General features: G+C 37.5%; 1 protein-coding gene across 14 annotated transcripts in view; it reads left to right on the top strand.

Moving 5' to 3' along the window:
• Positions 1-26,143, top strand: part of LOC126297783 (oxysterol-binding protein-related protein 11-like) — a 181,463-nt gene that overhangs the window by 78,033 nt on the left and 77,287 nt on the right. For all 14 annotated transcript variants that reach the window (XM_049988973.1, XM_049988968.1, XM_049988974.1 and 11 more), the window contains 2 exons: positions 15,221-15,440; positions 19,108-19,349. In XM_049988973.1, the coding sequence (XP_049844930.1) occupies positions 15,221-15,440; positions 19,108-19,349 (462 nt within the window). The remainder of the gene's footprint in view (positions 1-15,220; positions 15,441-19,107; positions 19,350-26,143) is intronic.

Below are 26,143 nucleotides of genomic sequence, written 5' to 3'. Positions count from 1 at the left end.
TTTCAAAGTAAGAATGGAAGAAAGAGAGGAAGGACCTCCAGTACTCTTGGTATACATAAATAATACAACAGATAGGATCAGCAGCCCTAAAAGATTGTTCACTGATCATGCTGTTGGCTACAGGAAAGTATAGTTGTTGGACATGATAAGAAATGCAGCAGGACTTTAACAAAATTTCCACTTTAAGTATGTGTAAATGCAATGTAATACTACTAACAGAGGGAAAGAACCTGATAGTATCTTATAACAAGATTAATGGTGAACATCTTGAGCATGTCACATAATTTATATATTTAGGGGTAATAGCAAGAAGCATTGTGTAATCACAAGATGATGCGAAATTAGTTTTCAAGGAAGGCAAATCAAATGGAAGACACAGAGTTATTGGAGAGGTTCTGGAAAGGGCAGTGAATTTGTTAATTAATTATCTAGTACTCTTCCATTGTTTGGAGTCCTTATCAGATTGACATGACAATAAGCATGTAATGAACTCGAATATGAGCTGCTAAGATTGTATTAAGACAGTACAGCTCAAGTGAAAGTGTGAAAAAGATGCTTGTGGGACTTAATGGGAATTCTTGGAAGAAACACTAAGTGCTTCTCGTGAACTCTTTTGGGTAACTTTAGAGAATCTGTGATTGAAGAAGACTATGTGACCATAATGCTGCCACTATAGTATATCTTGTGTAGGGACTGTGAGAATAAAATAAAATGTGTACAGGGTCGTATAGGTAGGGACAGAAAAATTTCATTTGAATGATAATGCACTGAACATCATAAAATATAATTTTTTAAAATTAAATCTCTCAAAAAATAGCTTTTAAACCTGTTTTGGGTAAAAAAATGCATAATAAAGTGAGCATGTGATTGACTTTCATTAGCTATTTAATGTTGAAATTAGATATTAACTTTCCCGTTGAGGCTGATTGTGACTTGTATTCTAGTTGAAATTAATAGTTCATTTCCTGTGAAACAAGAAATGTTTTGTCCCCCCTCACTACCAACCATAACAGTAAAACAATATTGTGCATGATATCATTGTAGGAGTCATGGTTGAATGCTGTTTTTCATTATTGCTAATGTGTATTTTTGTAACAGAAATACCATTATTGAACATGTAAATGTGTCATGTGGTTTAAATTTGAATCAGATGAAACAGTTCAGCATTTGTTGTTTGGGCAAAGCATTCTGTATCTGTCACAGTGTAAACTCAGCTTGTAATTAGTACTAACTTATGAAAATACAAGGGCCATTTCTAAACTTCTGCACAGAATGCTTGCATGACCGTAACAGTGAGCAGTTTGGTCCCATAGGAATTCACACACATTTGCATTGAAATGGAGAGAAAAAATGATTCAGCTCATTTGGACAGCTGCACCACTTGCTGTAGAGAGATGGTGAGCTCAGAACATTGGTACATAGTGGTTGCACCTTCTCCAAAAATGAGAACATCTGAGCATTGAGTTCGAGAAAAATGGCAACACTTGGTGCCAGATTTTGAGAGCTCTATGTCCTACAACAACATTACAACTGGCAGAAACAAATGAGGAACCTCAAAAGGATGGGCTGTTGCTTTTATTCCATTTTGTGGCGCGGGTGCGCACGTGGGCGCATGCGCGCAGGTGCGTGCGTGTGCGCGCGCTATTCCTATTAAGGGATACAGCCATATAGAAATGTCTAAATAATAATGCTGTTGCTATCTAGATACTGTTCTGCAATTTTGTATTCTCAGGTGATTCCTTATTATCCATTTGAAATCAGTTACATTTCATGTCATAGGACATGTCAAAACCATCATATTGTTTGAAAATAGAAGAATGTTTATTTTAATGCCACAAATGTGGTATTCCACTGTACAAACTGAAAGTACAATGTATGGTAGATTGCCAGTGGCTACAAAGCTGCATCTAGAATTATAAGTTTGATGGGGATTATGTAGTCCCATCAAGAACTTTAAGTGTGCTGTTAGGAGACTCATTAATTATTTAATGGCAGAAGTTATGGTACCTGTGAAAATTTAATTACTTAAATTGCATATTACTGACAAGGCCACCAATAAATCCCTAGTATGTATTAGATCAACATCTATCAGGTCCAGTGGCAGTAGATGTCAACATAAGCCTTGGCAAATATTTTCTCAGCAACCAGAAAATAAGATCCTACAAAACCACTACCATGGAAGGACACTGACTTTGACTATTGCACCGTTTGTAATCTTATCGCATACACTATGTGATCAGCAGTATCTGGACACGTGGCTGAAAATGACTTAAAAGTTTGTGGCACCCTCCATCGGTAATGATGGAATTCAATGTAGTGTTGGCCCATCTTTAGCCTTGATGACAGTTTCCACTCTTGCTGGCATATGTTCAGTCAGGTGCTAGCAGGTTTCTGCTGCACTGAGGTCGGTGAGGCTTGGTATGAAGTCGGCATTCCAAAACATCCCAAGGGTGTTCTGTAGGATTCAGGTCAGGACTTAGTGCAGGACAGTTCATTACAGGGATGTAATTGTGATGTAACTTCTCCGCCACAGGCCGTGCATTATGAACAGGTGCTCGATCGTGTTGAAAGATGCTATTGCCATCCCCCAATTGCTTTTCAATAGTGGGAAGCAAGAAGGTGCGTAAAACATCAATTTAGGCCTGTGCTGTGATAGTGCCATGCAAAAGAATGAGGGGTGCAAGCTTCCTCCGAATTTTACTGTTGGCACTACACACGCATCACTCCACACAATGTTTCTCCACTGTTCAATCATCCAATGTTTATGCTCCTACACTAAGCGAGGCATAATTTGGCATTTATTGGCGTGATGTGCGGCTTATGAGCAGGCGCTCAACCATGAATTCCAAGTTTTCTCCGCTCCTGCGTAAGTGTCATAGTACTTGCAGTGGATTCTGATGCAGTTTGGAATTCCTGTGTGATGGTCTGGATAGATGTCTTCCTATTACACATTATGACCCTCATCAACTGTCAGCAGTCTCTGTCAGTCAACAGATGAACCCGTCCTGTGCACTTTTGTGCTGTACGCGTACCTTCACATGTCCACTTCATTATCACATCAGAAAAAGCGATGGAAAAAACAGATGCCTATAAATATCTAGGATACAGACAACAAAAAATATGAATAGATAATACAAATATTAAAGAAGAACTAAAAGAAAAATATAGACAAAGACTAACAAAAATACTGAAAACAGAATTGACAGCAAGAAACAAGACAAAAGCTATAAATACTTATGCTATACCAATATTGACCTACTCATTTGGAGTAGTGAAATGGAGTATCACAGACCTAGAAGCACTCAATACATTTACACGATCACAATGCCACAAATATAGAATACATCACATACATTCGGCAACAGAAAGATTCACATTAAGCAGAAAGGAAGGAAGAAGGGAATTTATCGACATAAAAAACCTACATTATGGGCAGGTAGATAATTTAAGAAAATTCTTGATAGAACGAGCAGAAACTAGCAAAATACACAAAGCAATCACTCATATGAATACATCGGCTACACCACTGCAATTTCATAACCACTTGTACAACCCTTTAGATCACATAACATCAAATGATACAAAGAAAGTAATTTGGAAAAAGAAAACACTACATGGCAAGCACCCATATCATGTAACACAGCCACACATTGATCAAGACACATCCAACACATGGCTAAGAAAAGGCAATGTATACAGTGAGATGGAAGGATTCATTATTGCAATACAGGATCAAAACAATAAACACCAGATATTACAGCAAGCATATTATTAAAGATCTCAATACAACAACAGATAAATGCAGACTTTGCAAACAACAAATAGAAACAGTAGATCACATCACAAGCGGATGTACAATACTAGCAAATACAGAATACCCCAGAAGACACGACAATGTAGCAAAAATAATACATCGACAACTTGCTATACAACATAAACTAATAAAACAACACGTTCCCACATACAAGAATGCACCACAAAATGTACTGGAGAATGATGAATACAAATTACACTGGAACAGAACCATTATAACAGATAAAACACCACCACATAACAAACCTGACATCGTACTCACCAATAAAAAGAAGAAATTAACACAACTGATCGAAATATCCATACCCAATACAACAAATATACAAAATAAAACAGGAGAAAAAATTGAAAAATACATCCAACTGGCTGAGGTAGTCAAGGACATGTGGCATCAGGATAAAGTTGACATTATACCAATTATACTATTAACTACAGGAGTCATACCGCACAATATCCACCAGTACATCAATGCAATACAGCTACATCCAAACTTATATATATACAACTACAGAAATCTGTAATTATTGATACATGTTCAATTACCCGAAAGTTCATAAATGCAATATAACATATACCCTACAGTTCAAAGGAAGTCGCGCTTGATCAAGGACTGTGTCACTTTCCATTTTTAACCAGACATAACATCTGAGAAAGGGAAGAAATAATAATACTATTGTTATTGCTATCATGTTATATTCATTATCGTTGTTTAAATAATCTGTAATTCGAAATGTTTTGAACATGTAAAGTGTGGACCTGTGGTAAGAGGTAAGTCTGTAATGTGACCAGGATTATTATTATTTACAAGCCATAAAGGCTCTTTCCTGCAGAATATACTATATTGAGCCTCTTTGCTTTGTCATCACAAAAAATTTTCCAGTTGTACCACGGTAGTTAAATAAATAAAATATGCTTTGTAAATGCAGAGTTGAACAGACTGCTGTAGTATGAAGTGAAATCTCGCACTGATATTGTGCATGTTAGTGATGTGGGAAGTCAGCAATGGAGTAGAATAAATTTTCACTCACTAGGCAAGATGCCTGTGATAACTAGGGTCAGAAGGGAACCTTTTTCAAACTTATTGTGTGAAACACTAGAACTGTGTAGAAGTCATGTAGAAAATAGGAACACTTGCCAAAGAAGCAGAACACAAATTCAGAAACACTGAAGTACAGATTGATTTCAGTAATTTATTTTCCAACAAGTGTGTATGAGGATAGTTGTATCCCAGTTCATAATATCTTTGTAGATGAAGTTCAAAGCAAGCAAATAAATGAGTACTGGATACCCTGTCATCATGTACACTATGGCAACCAGACTCTAGAGCAAAAAAACTTTAAAACGTTTCACGGGAGGTAGATGAAATATATATGAAACAAAATGCCAGTGTCAGATTTAACATTTTTTGTGATAAGTTTGTGGCATTATTTGAAAATGGATTCCCCAGTAACCTAGTTAGTAAGGACAGTAAAAAGCCATGTGAAAATTATAACCAGTTAAATTTGTGTCTTATAAACAGAAAAGTGAAACCTATGTTTTTTTAACAATAAAAACAAAGATCCTGTTTTAGTTTCATAGTACATAAATTACTTAGAATTGTTAAGAAATGCTAGCAGTAAGTCTAAAAAAAGTATTTGCATTATGTCTGAAATTAATAATGCAAATAACATTGTTAAATGTATGGGGAACATAATAAAACAAGCAAGAGGACTGCAAATCACAATTTGAATGTCATGTTTATAAATTATAATTCACAGGTTGCAGATTCTTTGAGCATAATTCCTTAAAAGCAGTAGAGACAATAACATCAAGGAGTTAGCAGGAAAGTCAGTACGGTATTAAGTGACCTTGAATTATCAAACATATCTCCGTTCGACATTAAGAAACTAATAACTTACTCAAAAATAAAAGACCAAACAGGATTGATAGGGTTTCAGCAAAATAAACCTCTTCAAATGAATGGTGGTGAGTGTGATGTCAACAATAACTGAAATGGTTCATTGCTGACGTATTTTGTGAACTATTTCAAAAATAATATAATCTAAAATGATGACTTGTTTCATTAATAATAATAATAATAATAATAATAATAATAATATTATTATTATTATTATTATTATTATTATTATTATTATTATTATATTACTATGTAGTAAATCACAATTTGGATTTCAGAAAAGTTTCTGTTTACACATTCACTCACCAAATTTTACAAGCATAAAATAACGAAATAGCATTTGTTGGAATTTTCCTTCACCAGTTGAAGGTATCCGACACACTTAATATCAAAAATTTGTTTGAAAAACTGACATTTTACCAATTTAGTGGTGTAGCTATAAAGTGATTCATGACATACTTAACAAAAATAATGAAGAAAGTTTTGGTTACACAATTAACAACTGTAGATCGGGATATCTTTCTGAATGGAGGTAAATCATTAATGGAGTCATTTCTTCTCACCCACCACTACTTCTGATATGTCATCTACTTGTGTTTTTATTTCATGTCTTGCACTGTTCTAACATTTTAAAAATTGATGATGCAAATAAAATAGAAAGAAACTTCCACATGGGAAAAATATATTAAAAACAAAGATTCCAAGACTTCCACATCGTTGGTTGCGAAAGCTAGAAATTTTGTGTGTGTGTTTGTGTGTTATTTTATTGTGCCTGTCTACCGGCGCTTTCCCGCTTGGTAAGTCTTGGAATCTTTGTTTTTAATATATTTTAAAAATTGAGATTTACTTGTATAGTTTTGTGTCTGTTGTTAGTTATTGTACCATCTACTTCTACACTCTGCAGTCTACTGTAAAGTGCTTGCCAGAGAGTACATCTCATTGCACAGTGTTTTAACATTTCTTACTATTTCATTTATGTTTGGCATGCACCTTAGGATCAATCTAATCTTGGCTTTTGTGCCCCATATGTGCCATCTAGGCGGATCTACGTTCCTAGATTCCTCAGTTAAAGCTAGTTCTTGGAACTATGTAAGGAGGTTTACATAGGATTCATGGTATCTTTCTTCCAACATCTGGCAGTTCAGATTTTTCAGCATCCAAGTGATACTGCAGGTCAAACAAACCAGTGATCATTCACAGTGCACTTCTTAGCATACATTTGATATCCTCTGGTAGTCCTGTTTGGTAAGGGTCCAATTCCATATCCCAGCAATTTGTTACTCACATATTTGTGCAAGTTGACTAATTCCAGTTGTCACTCATTGATACTGTAGTCGTAGGATTATACATTTTTGTATTTTTTTTTGATGTGCAAAATTTGACACTGAACATTTAAAGCAAGTTGCCAATATCTGCGTCACATTGAAATTGTATCAACATCTGAGTGAATATTTGTGCAGTATTTTCAGACAGTACTTCATTATAGAACACTGTATCGTGTGTAGTCTGAGGTCACTATTAATATTATCTTCTTCTTTCTCCTTTATTGCATCTGTTGTATGACAGGTTTCAACTGGTGGCTCTCCATAGTGTCCTGTTCAGAACTACTTCCTTCATCTATTTGTAAGTTCATTTTCTTCTAATGTCAGTCATCATTCCAATTGTCTTCCTACCTCTTTCTTTCAGTCCTAGTACATGTCATGTGAAGATTTCTTCATCTTTCTGATTACTTTCCCTATTTTTTTCATTGCTTCTTCATTCTTAATTCTGCCTGTCTACTTTAAGCATTTTTCTCCATAGCTCCGTTTCAGAACATTTTAAATATCTTTTTAACTGTCCATGATTCACTGCTGCATAAGACTACACTCCAGACATAACATTTAGCAGATCTCTTCATCAGCTCTATTGGAATTCTTCTAGATCTTAATAACTGCTTCACCTTTTCAAATGCTGTCTTTCCCATAGATAGCTTTCTCCTTATTTCTTCTGTACTGTTTCCATTCCATGTTATTAAACTTCCCAGGTAGAGAACGTATTTTACTGTTTCTATCTTTTTTTCCATCTAGGAATGTGTTAACTCGAGGTTCCTAATCTACCAGGTCAGTAATGTACAAGGTGAACAGCAAGAATCTCAAGACACTTTCCTGGGACATGTGTAAAGTTATTTGTACATTTTTTTGATGACTCTCCATCTGAGGTAGCATGCTGTGTCCTCTTTACCATGAAACCCTTAGTCCAATTACACAAATTTTATCTGATGCTGTGTATACAGTGATGAGCCAAAACATTATGAATATGTGCATAATAACTCGTTTGTCCATCTTTCAAAATACATAATTGATTCTGCATATCAAGGTTCCAACCGTTTGTTGGTAGGTTTGCGGAGGTTTGTGGCATTAGATGTGTATGCACAGGTCATGTAATTCACGTAAATAATAGGCCGCTGATTTGTGTACATGGTGATGACACTCCAATAGTGACCCAGATGGGTTTGACAGGATTTACATCAGGTGAATTTGGTCTCTGGGATGTCAATGTGAGTTCGCTATAATGCTCCTCAAACCACTGTAGCATGCTTTTGGCTCTGAGACATGGACAATTATACTGCTGGAAGTTATCAAGCATGAAGGTTTACAGGTGGTTCACAGCTGTCAGTGTGTCTTTGATTACTACCACAGGCCCCATGCAAGTGCAGGAGAATGTCTCGTGTAGCATAAAATGGCTCCCAGCAGCCTGTGTCAATGGTGCGCTGCATGTTTTGAGCCACCATTCACGTTGATGGTGGCATATGTGGAGACCTGTCGTAGCAAAAATGTGATTCACCCGAAGATCCAACACGTTTTCATTGATCAACAGTCGAATCCCGATGGTCTGGTGGCCACTGCAATCGTAATTGTATTGTATTGTTTTCATGATGTTGTTGGGTCAACATTGAATACATAGGGGTGGTCTGTTGCAGAGCTCCAGGTTCAACAACATATGCTAAACGATGGGCTATTACACACTTGTGCATGCACCAGCTCTGTGCTCTTGTGGCAGAGATGCCACAGATCACCATCTATCATACTTTACAGAGCAGACAAGCCTCTGAACCCCACGTTTTATGAAGAGTTGTGGATGCCAACCATCTAGAATCATTTAGTACCTAGTGGCAGTTTCACTGTCCTCCTACATTTTTCTGTAGATGCTGAAGACATTAGCAGGTGAATGTCTGACCAGTTTCATTGTTTTTGAGATAGCCTTTTACAGGTTGTGTGTAATAATAATCTTCCCTTTGTCAAAGTCATTTATCTCAATGGATTTTTTCCATTTGCAGCCTATATCTTCACTAGGGTGATCCCCATCTGTATCTGGTCTGCTTACATATGGACAAATAAGGTCCTACTATGGTTTTCAAAGGAATCTGACAGTATTCTTCCTGCAAAATGCTGACCAATTCAGGTATCGATGGTGGAGGTGAATAGCAATTGTGCACCCTTCTCTTCTAAATAGACCACAGAGGCTCAATAACACTGAGAGCTTCTTGAAACCCTTGTCATGTTTTGGTGACAGTGGTGGCCAGGCGAGATGCAACATTCCATCCTTGTGCTCACAAAGCGAGTCCTGCATGAGGTGGACTGTGTGAACAGGGGCCTATCATCTTGGAACGCAGCATCATCATTGGGAAACAAATGTTGTACCATGGGATTGATCTGATCAATCAAATAGGTCACATAATCTTTGGCAGTAATGCCACCTTGCAGATTAACGATGGGGCTTATGGAATACCACAACACTGCTACCAAAATCATAACTGAACCTCTGCCCCATGTTGCACTTTTGGGATATAAATTCAACTGTAAGTCGGAAGAATGTAATTTGATCAGTTAAGTCTTGTTTCATACTGTTTCCATTGCTCCATGTTCTAGCTTTATGGCATTGACACCATGTTTTCCTGTTATGGGCATTTGCATCACTGATGAATGGTTTTGGAATTTCCTGCTGCTTGAAGCTCTTGTCATGTTTTGGTACTGACTTTGTTCGTGAGTGCGGCACTCAGTTCTATAGTGACTTTTCAAGATATCATCCTCTTCTTTTTTCTCACAATCCTCTTCAATGACAGTCTCTCATGATCACTCAACACACACTTTCATACATGTTGTTACTTAGTGGACAACGTTTTTCTTTTTTTCCTATATGTAGTTTGCATTTATGCACTCACTCCTAGCTACACAGAATGTTGTCCTGACCACGACTGACACTGCAACACACGGAGGACATTGCACAGGTACCGTTCATGGTCAAATACAACACCACAACCTGCAGGCTTAGCTAGCATCTGCATTTATGTTCAAGCATGCATTTTTCACAGTGTTTCCACATTTTTGTCCAACCCATGTATATTAAATCTAGTGGCAACAAATAGACTACTTGTGAGTATTTCCATGCTCAAACTGTTATCAGGAGACCATAACATGGTTGTAGCAACAATGATTACCAAAGTGTGAAGAAAACTATAATGAGTAGAATTATTTACTTTGTCAATAAACTATATAAAGACGCAATAGCATCATATCTAAAGGGGGAACGTCACACTCCTAGACAGGAGCATTTAGGAAAAAGGTGGCTCATATTCAGAAAAATAACTTTTCCAAGAACTGTATAGATATGTACTTAGTAGAACCTTTTCAGTCTCTTTAATGAAACTTACAAAGAAATAGCAACTGCTGTACAAGTGTAAAACAAAGCATACGACTACAGGTAGATGATCAATAGATAGAGACTGAAGGAAACACATTCAGCTGTTGAGGATAAATATGTGAAGCCTTCAGTTACTACTGCACGTAAGATTATCTTATCTTAATACATCTAAAAAATAAAAAAAAGAAAACAAAGAAATTATGATCATATTCAAAAGCTGTCAGTTGTACCACGTACTTGTGGATGAGACAAGAACTAAAATTGAAGGTAGCAAAAGCAACAATGCTGAACTCCATTTTCAAATGTTCCTTTACAAAGGAAAATCCAGGAGCACTTCATCAGTTTAATCATTGCAACACCATAAATATGAGTGATATAGATATCAGTGACAGTGACATTGAGAAAGAGCTAAAACCCCTAAAACTTAACATAGTCCAGGACTTGGTGGAATCCTAAACAGAATTTAAATCTGAGTTGGTCCCGCTTTTAACTATAAAATACTGTAGAGCCCAGCATTTGTAAGAAAGCACAGGCACATCCTTATACAACAAGGATAGCAGAAATAATCTACAAAACTACTGTAAAATATCTTTGATGTCCAGATGTTACAGACTCTTACAACACATTCAGAGTTCAAACCTAATGAAGTATCTGTAATAGAATTATCTCCTCCATGCCAACCAGCATAGATTCTGCAACTAACAGTCATAACAAACCCAGTTTACACTTTTCTTGCATGATATGCTGAAAGTCATGGATCAAAGCACTCGGGTAGATGCAATATTTCTTGAATTTTGAAAATCACTTGAGTTAGTATCACACAAATGCTTATTAACCCTATAGCCATGGGCAACACAGATGTGTCCATTCAACTCTTTCCATACAATTTCACAGAGCCCACAATTATAATGACAAATGTAATTTCTGCTCTCTTTGCATGTCACAATTCACCATTTTCCTGTTGAATAATTTTATCTTGCTCTGGAACATTGTAAGGAGCTACTTTTCAGGCAAATCTTTTTCTGTTGCGCTGGAACATTTCTGTTGCGCTGGAACACTGGCAATCATTATTTTCCTGCCTGAAATACTGGGAGTCATGTTTTCAATGTTTTCCAGTCTCACACATGTACTTACACATATACCTTCTCATGATAGAAATTTTGTATTCATATTCCCGATCAGCTAGCTTATGGAACCTTGCTTTAAGGGGAGACTGAAGGCAAGTGGACTTCAAAACTTTGATTTTTTGATTTTAGCATATTTGAAATATCTGGTCTTTCCTGCGTGAAACAGTTTTTGTTTTATATAAATACAACATTTTTTTTCGTTAGACATAATGGTTTTCTTGATGCTCTGTACAGTCTGGCATTTAAATGCCACACCTTCCACTGTGATAGCAAGGCTTATGACCGGGTACGTGCAGAACAACCCTATGGTCCTAGTGTCACAATTTCTAAATTAGAGTGCATTGGGCATGTCCAGAAGAGAATGGGATCCAGGTTGAGAAGATTATTGAAAGAAAAGTCAAAAATAGTATTGGAAGATGGTAAGAAGATAGGTGGTAAATGTCGCCTGACAAATGTTGAAATAGATAGATTACAGAATTATTATGGCTTGGCCATAAGAAGAAATGTAGGGAATTTAGAAAACATGGAAAAAAGCTGTATGGGATATCTTTTTCCATAAGCATTCCACAAATGAATATCCAGTGCACCAGTCTTTGCACGAATAATCCTGACACTTGGTGCAAGTACAGGAGAAGCGCCAGATATGGCCACAAACATTCTTGACCTGCATCAGTAATGAATGAAATTAAACCCATATTTAGAGACCTTTGTGAAGATACCATGTTGAAGAAATGTCTTCATGGGAAAATCCAAAATTTAAATGAATGTGTGAATTCTGTCATTTGGAACTGGTTACCGAAAACTGTATTTGTTCAGCTTACAACCCTCAAATTTGACATTTATGATGCTGTTTTATGCTTTAATGATGGTGTAATTAGAAAACTGGATGTTTTCGAATTATTGGGCATAAAATCTACTGGAAATACTGCAAAATCCTTGGTGCAAATAGATAAAGAGAGAATCTGCAAAGCAGATATTGCTAATTTAAAATGCACAAAAGAAACCAGACAGAAAAGAAGAGGGACCAAGAGAAGAAAAAATCAGTATGATTCAGATGCTGCTCAGTATAGTGCAGAAAATTATTAGTGGTAAGTAATTCTCATCAATAACTATACTAGAATTGCAATATTAAACTTTAAAAGGAGTTTTCTCAGAACTACATTTTTTTTTTACTTGTAGGTACCATTATTTGATAAACTAATGGGGTTAGAAACATGAAATTTGGTCAATTTGTACTGCAGATGGTAATAAGTTATTACAAATAAATTGAGAACCACCTAACAATCAGAATCTGTTTTATAATAATTAATGTACAAAAATAGTTAAATTTTACTAGTGAAAGAACAAATTTTATTTGTAAATTGAGGCATATATATATATATATATGCAGTAAAAACTTCATTGTTCTGTCACATATAGTTCTTTCTAAAAGTGTACCTATTCAAAGGGTAAAATAACATTGGCAAAATAGGGATAAAAATTGCCTTCCGTCTCCCTGTAAGATACAACACTCAGAAATTTTATCATCTACTCTTGTAAGGTTAAATGCAGTTTTCGAATTTCTCACATTATTTGTGTCACGTGTCAATTAAAAAAGCACATTTTTGGTTTTTTTGTTAAGTTTCTATAATTCTACCCTTACAACTACTCTCATCAAATAAAGATTCCCTGCAACTTGCACGGAGGAACTGGAAAGTCGCCCACAATTACAGGGTTAATACATACATCAACAGGATGTCGACGTTTTCCGCAACTGGTAAATGGTCAATTTTAAGAGGGTAATGTATCACGAAGCAAATACCATCCACACTGTTGGAATGTTACATGATACCACGTACTTACACGTTTGTGACTATTACAGCACCATCTATCACAACGTGAAAAGAGTGGTCCAACTAAAACATTAATATTTCTTTACGTACTACACGAATATGTAATAAAAAAATGGGGGTTCCTACTTAAAAAAACACAGTTGATATCCATTTCACCTATGGCAGCGCCATCTAGTGGGCCCACCATAGTGCCATCTAGTTTCCCCCTTCAATTTAGACAAGTCCCGTTCTTTGTAGTTTTTTTGTTTTATGTTTATTTCGTGAGATATTTAGCCTGGTCACTATCAATGGATCACCCTGTATTTTGTTGCGGTACCCTTGAGACAAAGTGTGGCACATTTGATTTTCAGTGCCCTTGAAATGTTGAATTGGCATGGATACCTCCTCTGCTGTCTTTTGCCTTTTAAATATAACTTTATTCAGCTTCACTCACTGTCACATTCTTAAGGTGTGTTTACACCTGTGCACTTTGCAACTAACCGCCGTGTGGTTGTAGCTTGCTCGCACATGGAAGTAGAGGTGCCCTCTGTGAACACAGGTGTGTATGGAATGACTTGCACACACATGTTGAAGGAGAAGCATGCAACCTACATGCCTGCCTCTACTTCCATGTGTTGCAAGCACAGTAGCACAGCATCTGGGCGTAATGCGCACAGGTGTAGACACACCATTAGAAGGCACTGGTATTGGCAATTGTTCACTGTTGTATAAAGACCGTATAACATATGGTAAATTAGAATATAACAGTTTTCTTTGTTTTTAAGGTGATCCCACCTATTTTTGTCTACCAAAAAATATTTGTCTGTCGTGTGATCTGTTGATCCCTCCAGACCATGGGAACAGCAAAAGCTATGTGTGTGTGATCCTTGTAACCAACCTGTCAGGAATGTAGTACATGATGAACAACATATGAAGGTCTTATTTCAATAAAGGTACAAGTCCATTTTTGTTCATATTGAGATACAGAGTCCTAAAGTTAAATGAGTGCTGAAAATCTGCAGTTGAGATACCAGAAATATTCAAGCATATGGCTTCTTGCTAGAGATGAACCTTTCTTTTTTTTGTTTGGATCATTACTTTCAGAAGCATTGTAGACAGAAAAGTGAAGGTAATGGACTTATACCACTATTGAAATAAGCCCTTCATATGTGAGAGGATCAGTTCTTGTCATGGTCACCAACTTTACATCCAAAATAAAGTTTGTAGCACTCTATTACAAGATAATTAAGTTTCTGTTCTGCTGTTTCAGGGTTAGCTCTCTACAGATACAACAAAAGAATTTGTGCTGTGTACACAGGCATGGGGTATTTCTTCTTCTGAATTAACACAAAACACAAACTCCAATGAAATGAGAACAACAAGCAGTTACTTCCAACAATTTTCAGAACTCTCATTGCTGAGATACAACTGGCTACAAAGACAACTTGCTTATATGTGTTAAAGCATGACTCCTCAGCAAGGCTGCTGAACCACTTTCATTTCTTTGAGATAGGTTTCTGAATGTTACAAGAAACATGTATTCTGCATTTTGTTTAATTAGTTGAACCTTATGTTCCTTATTGGATGCCTTGTCTAACACTAGCATATAAAATTAATTATCTGTAAAAGACATTTGTTTTACTGAGCCTTGAATGTGTATGTGAATGAGATCAAGGATTATTTTTATTGGTAAAATCACATGAAAAATGAGATTCCTGTGTTCAACGCCACAATGTTTCATATTTTCACTGTAATTTTTGAATCTCGGCAGAAATTAAATGCATATGTGTAAGGTAATCGTAATTTCATAAAATGGTATTTATTATATCTCATAGTGATTTCATGTCACACTAAATTTTCTGTTTTAGTGGTTATTTCTTTAACTATTTCAGATGATTATAATCCAGATGATGAAGTTACTGATAATGAAGATCTAAGTGATGGTGATCAAGATGACACTGAAGAACACAAATCTGTTATTTTGCATTTGTTGTCGCAGCTGAAACTCGGAATGGACCTAACACGAGTAGTTCTCCCCACTTTCATCTTAGAACGGCGTTCCCTTCTTGAAATGTTTGCTGACTGCATGGGGCACACAGCTGAATTTGTAAGGTAAAACATTTAACATTAAATGTTTGTTGAGAGTAATGGTTGTTGACTATCATATTTTGGAACATTTTTCCCACCTCTTTGCAGGGAATTGTGTTACTTATTACTGTATGTAAAAGATTCATGTATTACTTTTTGTTTCATATGTGTCACTAACAAATCCTTTAGCATATAACTCTCTGGGTTTTCATGTACGGTTAGGCTGTTGGCACTATAAAAATATTGTGTTCTTTGTTTGTAGAGTTTTGTATGAATTTAGGTGCAATTTAATTGTCGTCTGTTAATTACAACCAGAAATATGAAGAACTGTAAACTTGCATTACATCATTGAAATTTTTAAATTAAACATTTTACATTCTGGCTATTTCATATCAGAATTTCACTGAATCCCTGTCATCCTGCACACAGGTAAAGTTAATTTAAAACTTTATCTGTAATTGTTGATCGAAGACTGGCAATTTATAGATACCAAATGATCTGTTAATTTATTATTTAGTGATTATATGTGAAGGCTACCAACCTTATGATTGTAAATTACTAGGTGAGTACCTGGCATTGCCTGGGTATGTTGAGCGAGGTGGAGCAGTGGCTAGCGCACTGGATTCGCATTCGGGAGGACGACGGTTCAATCCCGTGTCTGGCCATCCTGATTTAGGTTTTCTGTGATTTCCCTAAATTGCTCCAGGCAAATGCCGCGATGGTTCCTTTGAAAAGGGCATGGCCGACTTCTTTCCCTAATCTGATGATACCGATGACCTCACTGTCTGGTTTCCTCCCCCACACAACCCAACCCAGGGTATGCATTTATTCTGATCTTCTATTAGTATACCTCTTCCTTCCTTCTCTGTTTCTTCGTCTCGTTGTCTCTCACCTTTCTCTGACCTGCACCACCACCCTAATAGGTGGTTTGTAGATCTTACTCCAACAGTATTTCTTAATAGTAGTAAGTAACATGTGTATCGAGTTTGGTTGAATTTGTCCAAGGATTTCGGAGGAGCTTTTACATACAGCTTTACCCATGAATGCACATCACATATATTTGACATACTTCATGCATATTTGTATACATATTTCACCTGTATCTCTTGCACATTTCACCCTACAGTTTTGTTTTCACATAGCTCAATGTTTATGGCATCTTATCTTATATCATTGTACAACTGTGTTGTATGATGATATAATTTTGCAGGTGTATACAGTAGCATATGTGGATACTGTCTGCGAAGTGTGTTGGGAGTAAAGTTATTGGTAAAAGAAGTAATAAATTAAGCTGTCATGCATTATGAAGCATTTTTCACACGCCTTGGTGTTTTTGACTTCGTATCACCTGAACTATTTGTTGTACAATGATCTAATTTTATAGGTCAGTTAGTTAGTAACAGGTTCTATGTGCCATTTTGTGTGATACATTGTAATGATCTGGAATGAGTTGTCATACATCACATCACAAATTAATTTGTGCAGACAGTTACAATGTGTACATTTTTCTTTTTTTTTTTTTCTTTTTCATAAAAAGGATAAGAAAGATGCACAGATGTGAGTTAATAATTCTTACCCAGCACTTTTTACACATTACAATAACAGAAATTCTCCTACAGAATAGGAGGAGTTGTCAAGGAGAAGTTTTCCCAGTTTGTTATCAAATAATTCTTTGCTGCCTGTCAGATATTTTATATCAGTGGGTAAATAATCAAATATTTTTGTTGTGACATTGTGCTCCTGCTTTTAGTGCTAAGGACAACCGTAATGTGGAGTAATAAATGCCATTTTCCCTTCTGGTATTGTAATTACATACCTCATTGTTCCTCTTGAACTGTAGTGGATTATTTACAACAAACTACAGGAGTGAGAAAATATACTGTGAAGCAGTAGTGACAATGGCCAACTCCTTAAACAGATGTCTACAAGGTGACTGTGGGTGAGCACCACATATTATTCTCACAGAACTTTTTTGCTCAATGAAGACTTTGCCTTAGAGATGAGTTACCCTGGAACATTATTCCTTATGACATTATTGAACAAAAACATGGTAAATATCACAACTTACTGATTTGTCTGTCCCTAAGATTTGCAATGATTCTAGGTGTAAATGTGGCTGAAATGAGTTGTTTTTGGAGTTCCAGAATGTGTTTCTTCAATTTAAATTCTCGTCAATATGGACTCCTAAGAATTTTGAAGTTTGCACTGTGTTTATTATTTCCTCACCATTTGTTAAACATATCATTGGTGTAGAACCTCTAGATGTGCAGAACTGGATATGTTGGGTCTTTTTAAGATTGAGGGGGAGACCATTCACAAAAAACCAGTCAGTGATACTTTTAAGAACCTTGTTTACCATTTCTTCTGTTTCTGTATGTATGCTTGGATTCATTGCAATACTAGTGTTATCTGCAAGAAGAATTAATTCTGCTTGTTGTATACTAGATGGAAGATCATTTACATATATGAGGAACAGTAGTGGACTTAAGAGTGAACCTTGGGGAACTCCATACATGATTTTTCCCCAGTCAGAATTATGTCTCCGGACTGTATTGCTTCAATCACTTAGCACAACTTTGTGCTTTCTTTTGGTTAGATATGACATTATCCATAGAATGTTAATTTATCTAGGAGAATACTGTGTTTTGCATAGTCAACTGTCGTAGAGAGGTCGCAGAAAATACCAACTGGTGCATTTCATGATTTAATGCTTGTAAAATCTGGTTGGTGTACACCTAACTGTGATTTGCTAAGGATACTATTGGTGCTAAGGTGAAATACTATTCTGAAATAGTGTTTGTGATGAATATTATGTAGAGAAGACAATGATGAATGTGAATTCATCATAAGAGCACATCTGCCATTTTAAATGTGTCTTAACATTTCCTGTCTGTTACAAGTCTCTACATTTCTTACACTCGTACTGTTTATTATGTCTTGCTCCACATGACTTTTTTTCATCATAGAGCAACAGCCACCTGTTGGAGAAAGTATGTGGTGAGGAGATACAACAGAGTTTCTTTAAGAAAAAATATTTATCAACTTTTTCTGAGATAAATAAGTAAATAAATAAATAGAGGTAAATGTGGCTCTATTTTCTAACACCACAGATAAAAAAATAACAACTTGAGTATAAATATCATTTCAGGAAAAATAAGGTAAATAGTGAGATAGTTCCTGTGAAAAGGGAAAGATTTTCTTTCTCATCTTTGCCATGTCCAGGCCTACACTCACTCTAATGACCTCATTGTTAACAGAATGTTGAATTATTTATTTATTCATTCATTCATTAATTCATTCAAACAAAACAGGCCATTGGTGAGAATGGAGACAGAAATTCTTCTCACCTCCTCCTCATTTCCTTTGCCATGAGTTATGAGCTCTTTTGTTAACCATTTGTTGTTGTGAAGAAGAACACATTCCCATGATACCGCAGTCTCGTATCTCAGGAACAGTTCAAAATCTAAAGAAATAATCAGTTGTGTTCTTGTAATTCTATTGATTACATGCAAAACCACATGAAATATAAGTTTAAAGACACAAACACAAAGCTTACTTTACATCAGTGCTTCGATACCAAATTACTCTATTGGATATGTTTCATTATATTTAAATACTTACATGACAGTGATTTTGTCACAACATTTGTTCCAATTAACATATCTGATAATACTTGCTTGCCATTTTGTAGGATTCCTGATGCAGATACTCCAGAAGCAAGAATGCTTGCTGTTTTGGAGTGGTACTTAACTTCATTTCATATGGGCCGTAGAAGCCCTGTTGCAAAGAAGCCGTATAATCCAATTATTGGTGAAATATTCAGATGCTCATGGCGGCTTGTGCTCCCAGTAGATGAAAAACAGACAACAGACAACTCATGCAATGAAATAACAGTTACATATATAGCAGAGCAAGTGTCACATCATCCTCCTGGTAAGTGAAGGTCATCTTAAGAGAACAGCTTCCATTATATAATGATGGTATGAACAAGTTAAGATGGTTAGCAGTAATAGTAAGGCCATCTGGTTATCATTGGTACTTAAGTACTTGAAGGGTATAAAGTTCTGAAAAAGTGTCGTATGTTATTATAAAGACAATTCTATTTGAGCAGTTTAATGGAACTTATAAAACAATTAGATATTATATTCTAAATTAAATTGTTCTTGGAATATTCATCTTGAACATTTGTTGGGTGGTTGATATGGGAGTGGGAATTTTTTCTTGTTTTGGAAAAGCTTTGATTTGACTATGTTAAAGATAAGCAAGGCTACAGGGAAACAGCTGCTTTAAAAATTATTCAGAAAGTAGTAGATTGTCTGTCATCAAACATTGCCGATTAAAACAGGCTAAGAACAGTTTTCAGATACTTGGGATTAACATACTGTATATTGTTTTGTGTTAATCAAATTGGGCCAGTGATTATAGGATGACATATAAAGTATTAAACTTATTTTTGATGCAGGTTGATAAAATGAGGATTTTTGTGTAATGAAGCAAAGATTCTGAGCACAAAAAGAGAAACTGAAAGGCTGCAGCAGTCATAATAGTAAATGTTGAGGTATACATTAGTTAATAATGTATAAAATGACAGACATTTAAGTTTCACTAAACTGATGTAAGATCAAAACTGCTAAACAGTGATCTACTATTTTCTACACTGTCTTTTGTAAAAATGAAGGAAAAGGACTGTGTAATAATGGGTGACTGGAACAAATTTCCAAGAATTTTCCATGCAGTCAGAAGTTACTGTACAGGTAAGTCATTAAGACATTCAGTCCAGCCTTGAATGTAAGTGCACTTGTGCATTACCCTGTGTAATCTAGTTTTCACTTTGGGCCAAGGTGAGACACGTATTTTGTATGGAAACCCAACCATGAATATGTGATCACCAACCACTACAGTCAAAATAGGAAAATGTATTGTTCATTTATGACTGTTTTGATTATTCATTAATAGTTTCTGTCCATGTTGCATTTGAGATTAGGCATCATAAATTAATAATGATAAAACACAGAATACACATTTAGAAACAGTGAAATTTCTGAAATTTGGACAAAAAAAGAGAACTGTTTTATACATTTAAGAAAAGCAGGCGAAGCTTAAATTTTGTAAAAATGTTCATGACATAATAATAGTATTTACTTTCAAGTTAATACAGTATGAACAACTGAAACAAACGTAAATTATATTTACATTTAAAAGCATGGCGAGAGTAAAGTTTTCTTCAGAGAATATATAGTTCAAACACGTTCTGTGTCTGTGGTGACCATGGGGGCCCAAGCTATTGCAGCACCCACTTAGTTTCTTGCGCTACAATCTGTCATTTCTGACTCTCCTCCTTTCTCTTACTCTCTTTCTCATAATGACAACCTTTGATGTCGACCTGGCTATTCCAAGTAATTTTTGTTTCCCGTCTGTGTTTGACCCACATTTTACAAATTTTTGTGTAGTGTGGACTGACTTCTAACCACCACCTTAAATAGTGCCTACCGTGTGCAACATTTAAGATCATCTGTGCACAATACCTGTGTAGGCTTTTATACGCATTTCAAGGCCACCAAGAAAGCCAATCCTGCCTTTTTGGTTGAGCCGCCTGATAACATAGGAATCACACTGCTTGTGCCTGAGGTGCTAGCTCACCCTTCATGCCAAGGAGTAGATGTCCATCTTCCTGGGGCATAAGGACTCCCAGCAATGATTGTTGCACTAAATGGCCTTTGCTGCAGTGGGAGAGCTTGTGATAGGAGTAAGGTGGCATCAGCATATTTTTTTGCCCATGAAACATATTAAACTACACCAAAACAACGGCCATTCATATCTGGCCATATCATCAGACAGGTGTAGAAATATCAATGCAGATAGTTCCAGCCCTTCTGTATTCTTTACCTTGGTGACCCTCTGGGAATAGGGACAACCCAGACACTTGGAAGCAAAACAATTTATTTAATTCTTAATGTACTTGAACTGATGGAAATATTTTTACTGTGACCAAACCATTATTTTTTTGTGGGACGGATTGGAAATTTGGAGAAGTTGAGTCTTTGGGAATAAAGCATAATGGATTGCTGTTGATTAACTCGTCCTCTGCTGCACAATCTACAGCTCTTCAGCAATGTGAATGTGTGAGTGACATACTAGTGAGCATTGTGCCACATAAAATGTTGAATATGCTCCAAGGAATCATCTTCCACAGAGATCTTACTCTGCAAACGGATGAGAACCTATGGGCTTATCTCGATTGGTGGAGCATACATTTTGTCTGATGCAGCCAAACAGTCTTCTCGGACTGTGACTCCATGGTCCCCTCCCCCCACCCCCACCCCTCCCTTTTTTCCAGTTTTTAGATTTGGTCTCACCTTTTATGCCTTTACTTTGTGTGTTTAATGTTCTAATTTGAATCCCATGACTGGATGCGTCCACTTTTAGCAGACTCTCTTTCTTCTGTGACTCACTTTGGAATTGTGGGACTGATGACTTCACTGTTTGGTCCCATAACCCCTCTCAATCAATCAATCAATGAATGCGATGCATCCAAGAAGATCCTGAGGATAATCAAACAGATAGAGGCACTTTCATTTTAGCCTTTGAAGGAAATTACCTGCTAGAAAAGGTTAGTAATGGTGACTAGGTGTGAGGTGAAATCTTAAGTCCCACCACCAAAGAGGTACTTCAGATTCTTATGCTTTGGTCATATGTCATCATGTTGTACAATGGACCCAAAATACCGTAACTATAGATGATCACTTTACAAAGGTAGTCCCCACAAGCAACCACTTTGTGTTGCAGTTGGGTGGAACACCATCCTCCATATTCAGTGGTTTGCCAGTCTTGAACAAATAAAATAAAATTCATGAATATAAATTTATTGACCACATTTTGTTCACTTTGTAATGGAAAAAGTATGACTGGCTACTTCTTGTTGATGTGATGACTAATTAAGCGAAAGTCACAGCTATCATTCTCACTACCTCAAAATTGTCCAAGCCAGTTCTTCGGCACCATCTTCAGGAACCACTTCCCAGACTTAGCTGGAGGAACAACTTCCTTCTCTGGTGTCTATTGGTGACAGGGCTCCTCTCAGGATCCCTCTACCTGAACACCCTCAGATAGTGGCCTGACACCAACCAGTACTGGTAACCCTGGAGGTGCCCGATACCCTCCCCCGCACCTCCCTCTATGCCCTTACTTTAGAGAACTGGTATTTGAAGCTGACTGCAGAATGATTATGTTGCCTCCAAGATACACTGCATGTAAGGACCATGAAGATAAGAGACGAGAAATTAGGGCTCATATGGAGGCATATATACAGTCGTTTTTCCCCTCATTCTATTTGTGAGTGGAGCAGGACAGAAAATAACAAGTAGTGGTACGAGATACCCTTTGCAAAGTGCTGTAAATGGATTGCGGAGTATGTGTTGATGTGTGCCATCAAATTTGGAACCGATGCTCATTGATGTGACTCTATCCACATCGATGCCTGCTGGGCAGTGATCCTGGGGCATGACTGTTCCTCTTGTGACCTTCTCATCTAACTTGATCATCCGTGACATGATCATTCAGGGGAACTTAAATGGATATTACTGTCACCAGCCAGAACTGCAACACATTATTTTCTCCTCTTGTGCAATTTGTATTGCTCTACAAAAAACACATCATGCCGATGACCAGTACCCAACGATCTGCACGCATCGTACACTCTGTTGGACCCATGCTGGCCCTGAGAGGGTATCTGGAGGCGTCCTTATAGGAGTTTGCACAGATGATGTTAGTAACTGGATTACACTCATACTATGTTGGAAGCTGTGGGGGTGTGCGTGCAAACAATCTCACAGATCACCATTTGCAATGTTTACTTGCCTCCAGGCAGGCCACTTACTTAAATTTATTTGATGACATTAATCCAACAACTTCTCCTCCTTTTCCCACTTGGGGATTTCATTGTGCACCACCCTGTGTAGGGGAGTACCACTTTGTCTGGTAGGACCTACTATTTGTCCAGCTTCTGTGTCTCCTCAAGGATGGCACTCCTGCGTACTTCAGCTGTTGGATTAAATGACCTCCCCCCCCACCCCCCATGTAATGTCTTTGCTATACTGGTCACTACAAGATCTTTGTTACAGTGACCACTTTATGGTTGTCTTGTCACTTCCTTGCCAATACCAGACAGAACTACCACCACATTGGGTGCTTCAAAGAGCCAACTGGCAGTTGTATGCTGCTGCTAGTACCTTCATCTCATCTTTGTCAGATTGCTCCGACAAGGCTGTGCAAGGTGTCTTGATGCGGGTGTCTAAGCCACTGATCTGCTGTTCCGTTTCTACAAGTCCCTGACATTACTGGACGGTGCTATGGTGGACCAAAGACATTACAATAGCTGTTCAGGATCACTGCAGAGCTCTGCAGTGTTTCAAGTAACAACTTCACACAACAGCCTTCTCACTTTTCAGTGACTTCTTGATAATTAAACACAGCGAGAACCAATGCTGAGAGTGCTGTGTGTCCTTCTTGGGAATGTATGCCACTTTGTACCAGATGTGGGCCAAATTCCATAGTCTTCTGGGCCACCAGAGATTCACAGCTGTACTAGGCCTCTTCTTCTTGAAGGTCCATGTACTGACACCTTGGCTGAACATTTTGCAACCCACTTTGCAATAACATTGGTGCCCTTAGTCTTATGTTGGACATGCAAGTGACGAATAGAAGACATTCCCGTTTTCTTTGTCCCTCAATGTGCTAAATTATATAAAAAACCTTTCACAGCCTGGGAAAAGTTTCATGCTCTTGACCACTCGCCTGATTATATCGACCTGGGCCTGAGTCCATTCAGAATCAGAAGATACAACACCTGACTGTTACTCAACAGCTCCATTTCCAGATTGTCTTAAATGGTATTTGGCTCAACAGTGTTTTTGCTTCGCAATTATGAGGGTGTATCATTGCACCAATTCTTAAGCCAGGCAAAAACCTAGCATCCATCGACTGTTACTTGCTAATTAGCCTCACATGCTCTGCACACTGCTTGAAATGGTGGTTGGCCAAGGATTATGCTGGGTTCTCGAATCTTGGGGCCCTTTGTCTCCCTATCAATGATGTTTCCAGAAGGGAAACGGCTACCCAATAAGCTTTTTCTAAGCACGAACTCCTCAGTGCAGTCTTGTTTTTGACCATAAGGCATGTGACACCACCTGGCACGATTGCATTTTACTTACTCTTCATGACTGGGGCTCTTGAGGCTCCCTACCAATTTTTATTTGTCAGTTTTTATCCCACAGACTATGAATTCGAGTTGGTACTTAACTCAGTTGTCTATGGGTCCAAGATCACAGCATCCCATAAGGCTCCGTGCTGAGTTTCACATTATTCCTCATCGCCTTCAAAGGATTAGGGACCTTTATGAGCCACTGGTCACCCCCGCACTGAGTGACAATGACTTCTGCAGGTGGGACTGACGGATGACATTGAAAAAGTACAAAGAAGGGCAGCTCGTTTTGTATTATCAAGAAATAGGGGAGATAGTGCCTAAGACATAATAATTGAATTGGAGTGGCAATCATTAAAACAAAGGCGTTTTTCGTTGCGACAGGACCTTCTCATGAAATTTCAATCATCAGTTTTCTCCTCCAATTGCGAAAAACATTCTGTTGCCACCCACCTACATAGAGAGAATTCAACACAATTTGGGCTCGCACAGAAAAATTTAAGTGCATGTTTTTCCTGTGCATCTTTAGAGAGTTGAATGGTAGGGACACAGCTTGAAGGTGGTTCATTGAACCCTTTGCCAGGCACTTTATTGTGAATAGCAGAGTAATCACGTAGATGTAGATGAGATGTAGGTTTGGTACAGCTCCCACTGTGTAGCCTTTGCTGAATACTGACACCATTGGATGGGTCTCTGCATGGACACTTTTGCGTGGTTTCCAGTTCTATCATGCAAAAATGCAGCTTGTGTGTGTTTGTCATTGTACCATAGTCCACTCCGACCCAGAATGCCACTTGGGAACTCAGTGCTTGGATGTTCTTGCCTAGTCTTGAATTTTTGGACTCCTGTTTGCCAAGAAGCTGACTTAGCTACATGCGAAAGCTTAGTGCTGTCTGCTTCCTTGACTAGGCCTCTTGGGGCGTGGATTTTGCTAGTCGCCTTCATATCTATTGGGTGCTAGTCTAGTTCAACTTGGACTATGTTTGTCAGGTTTATAGCTCGGCTGCATCTTCAACTTTGAAATTGTTAGATCAGGTCCATCATTGTGGAGTTCAACTGGCCACTGGCGTCTTCCAGACTACTCTTGTAGACAGTGTCCTTACTGAAGCAGAGATTTTCTCTCTTCGTTTCCAATAGTATCTTGCTCACCTATGCAATCACCATTCAACAATTTCCTAATATCCAACATTTACCTATTCTTTTTATATATGAGGGGTGTTGACTCCCTGATAGCTGCTCTCATGTGGGATTACCAGTTGGTATACATCTCGCAGCCCTCTGACTTTTCTCCTTAGAATGTACTCCCTGTGTTATCTTGTTAGAATGTACTCCCTGTGTTATCTTGCAACCAATCGCCCGCCCCGTCCCCTTGGTTGGCACCAAGGCCATGAATTAGGACTAGAGTCTGTTTTCTCCATGACCTTTCGGCATCTGGTGCTTTCAGTTCTCCAGGAGTAACGCTGTTGGCTGTAAAACCATGGATAGGACAGGTTATCTTTTTATACCTCCTGTTGGTCAGGAACACCAG

The sequence above is a fragment of the Schistocerca gregaria genome, chromosome X (assembly GCF_023897955.1).
Source record: "Schistocerca gregaria isolate iqSchGreg1 chromosome X, iqSchGreg1.2, whole genome shotgun sequence".
Classification (NCBI taxonomy): Eukaryota; Metazoa; Arthropoda; class Insecta; order Orthoptera; family Acrididae; genus Schistocerca; species Schistocerca gregaria.
This window is presented reverse-complemented; position numbering and strand designations above follow the sequence as displayed.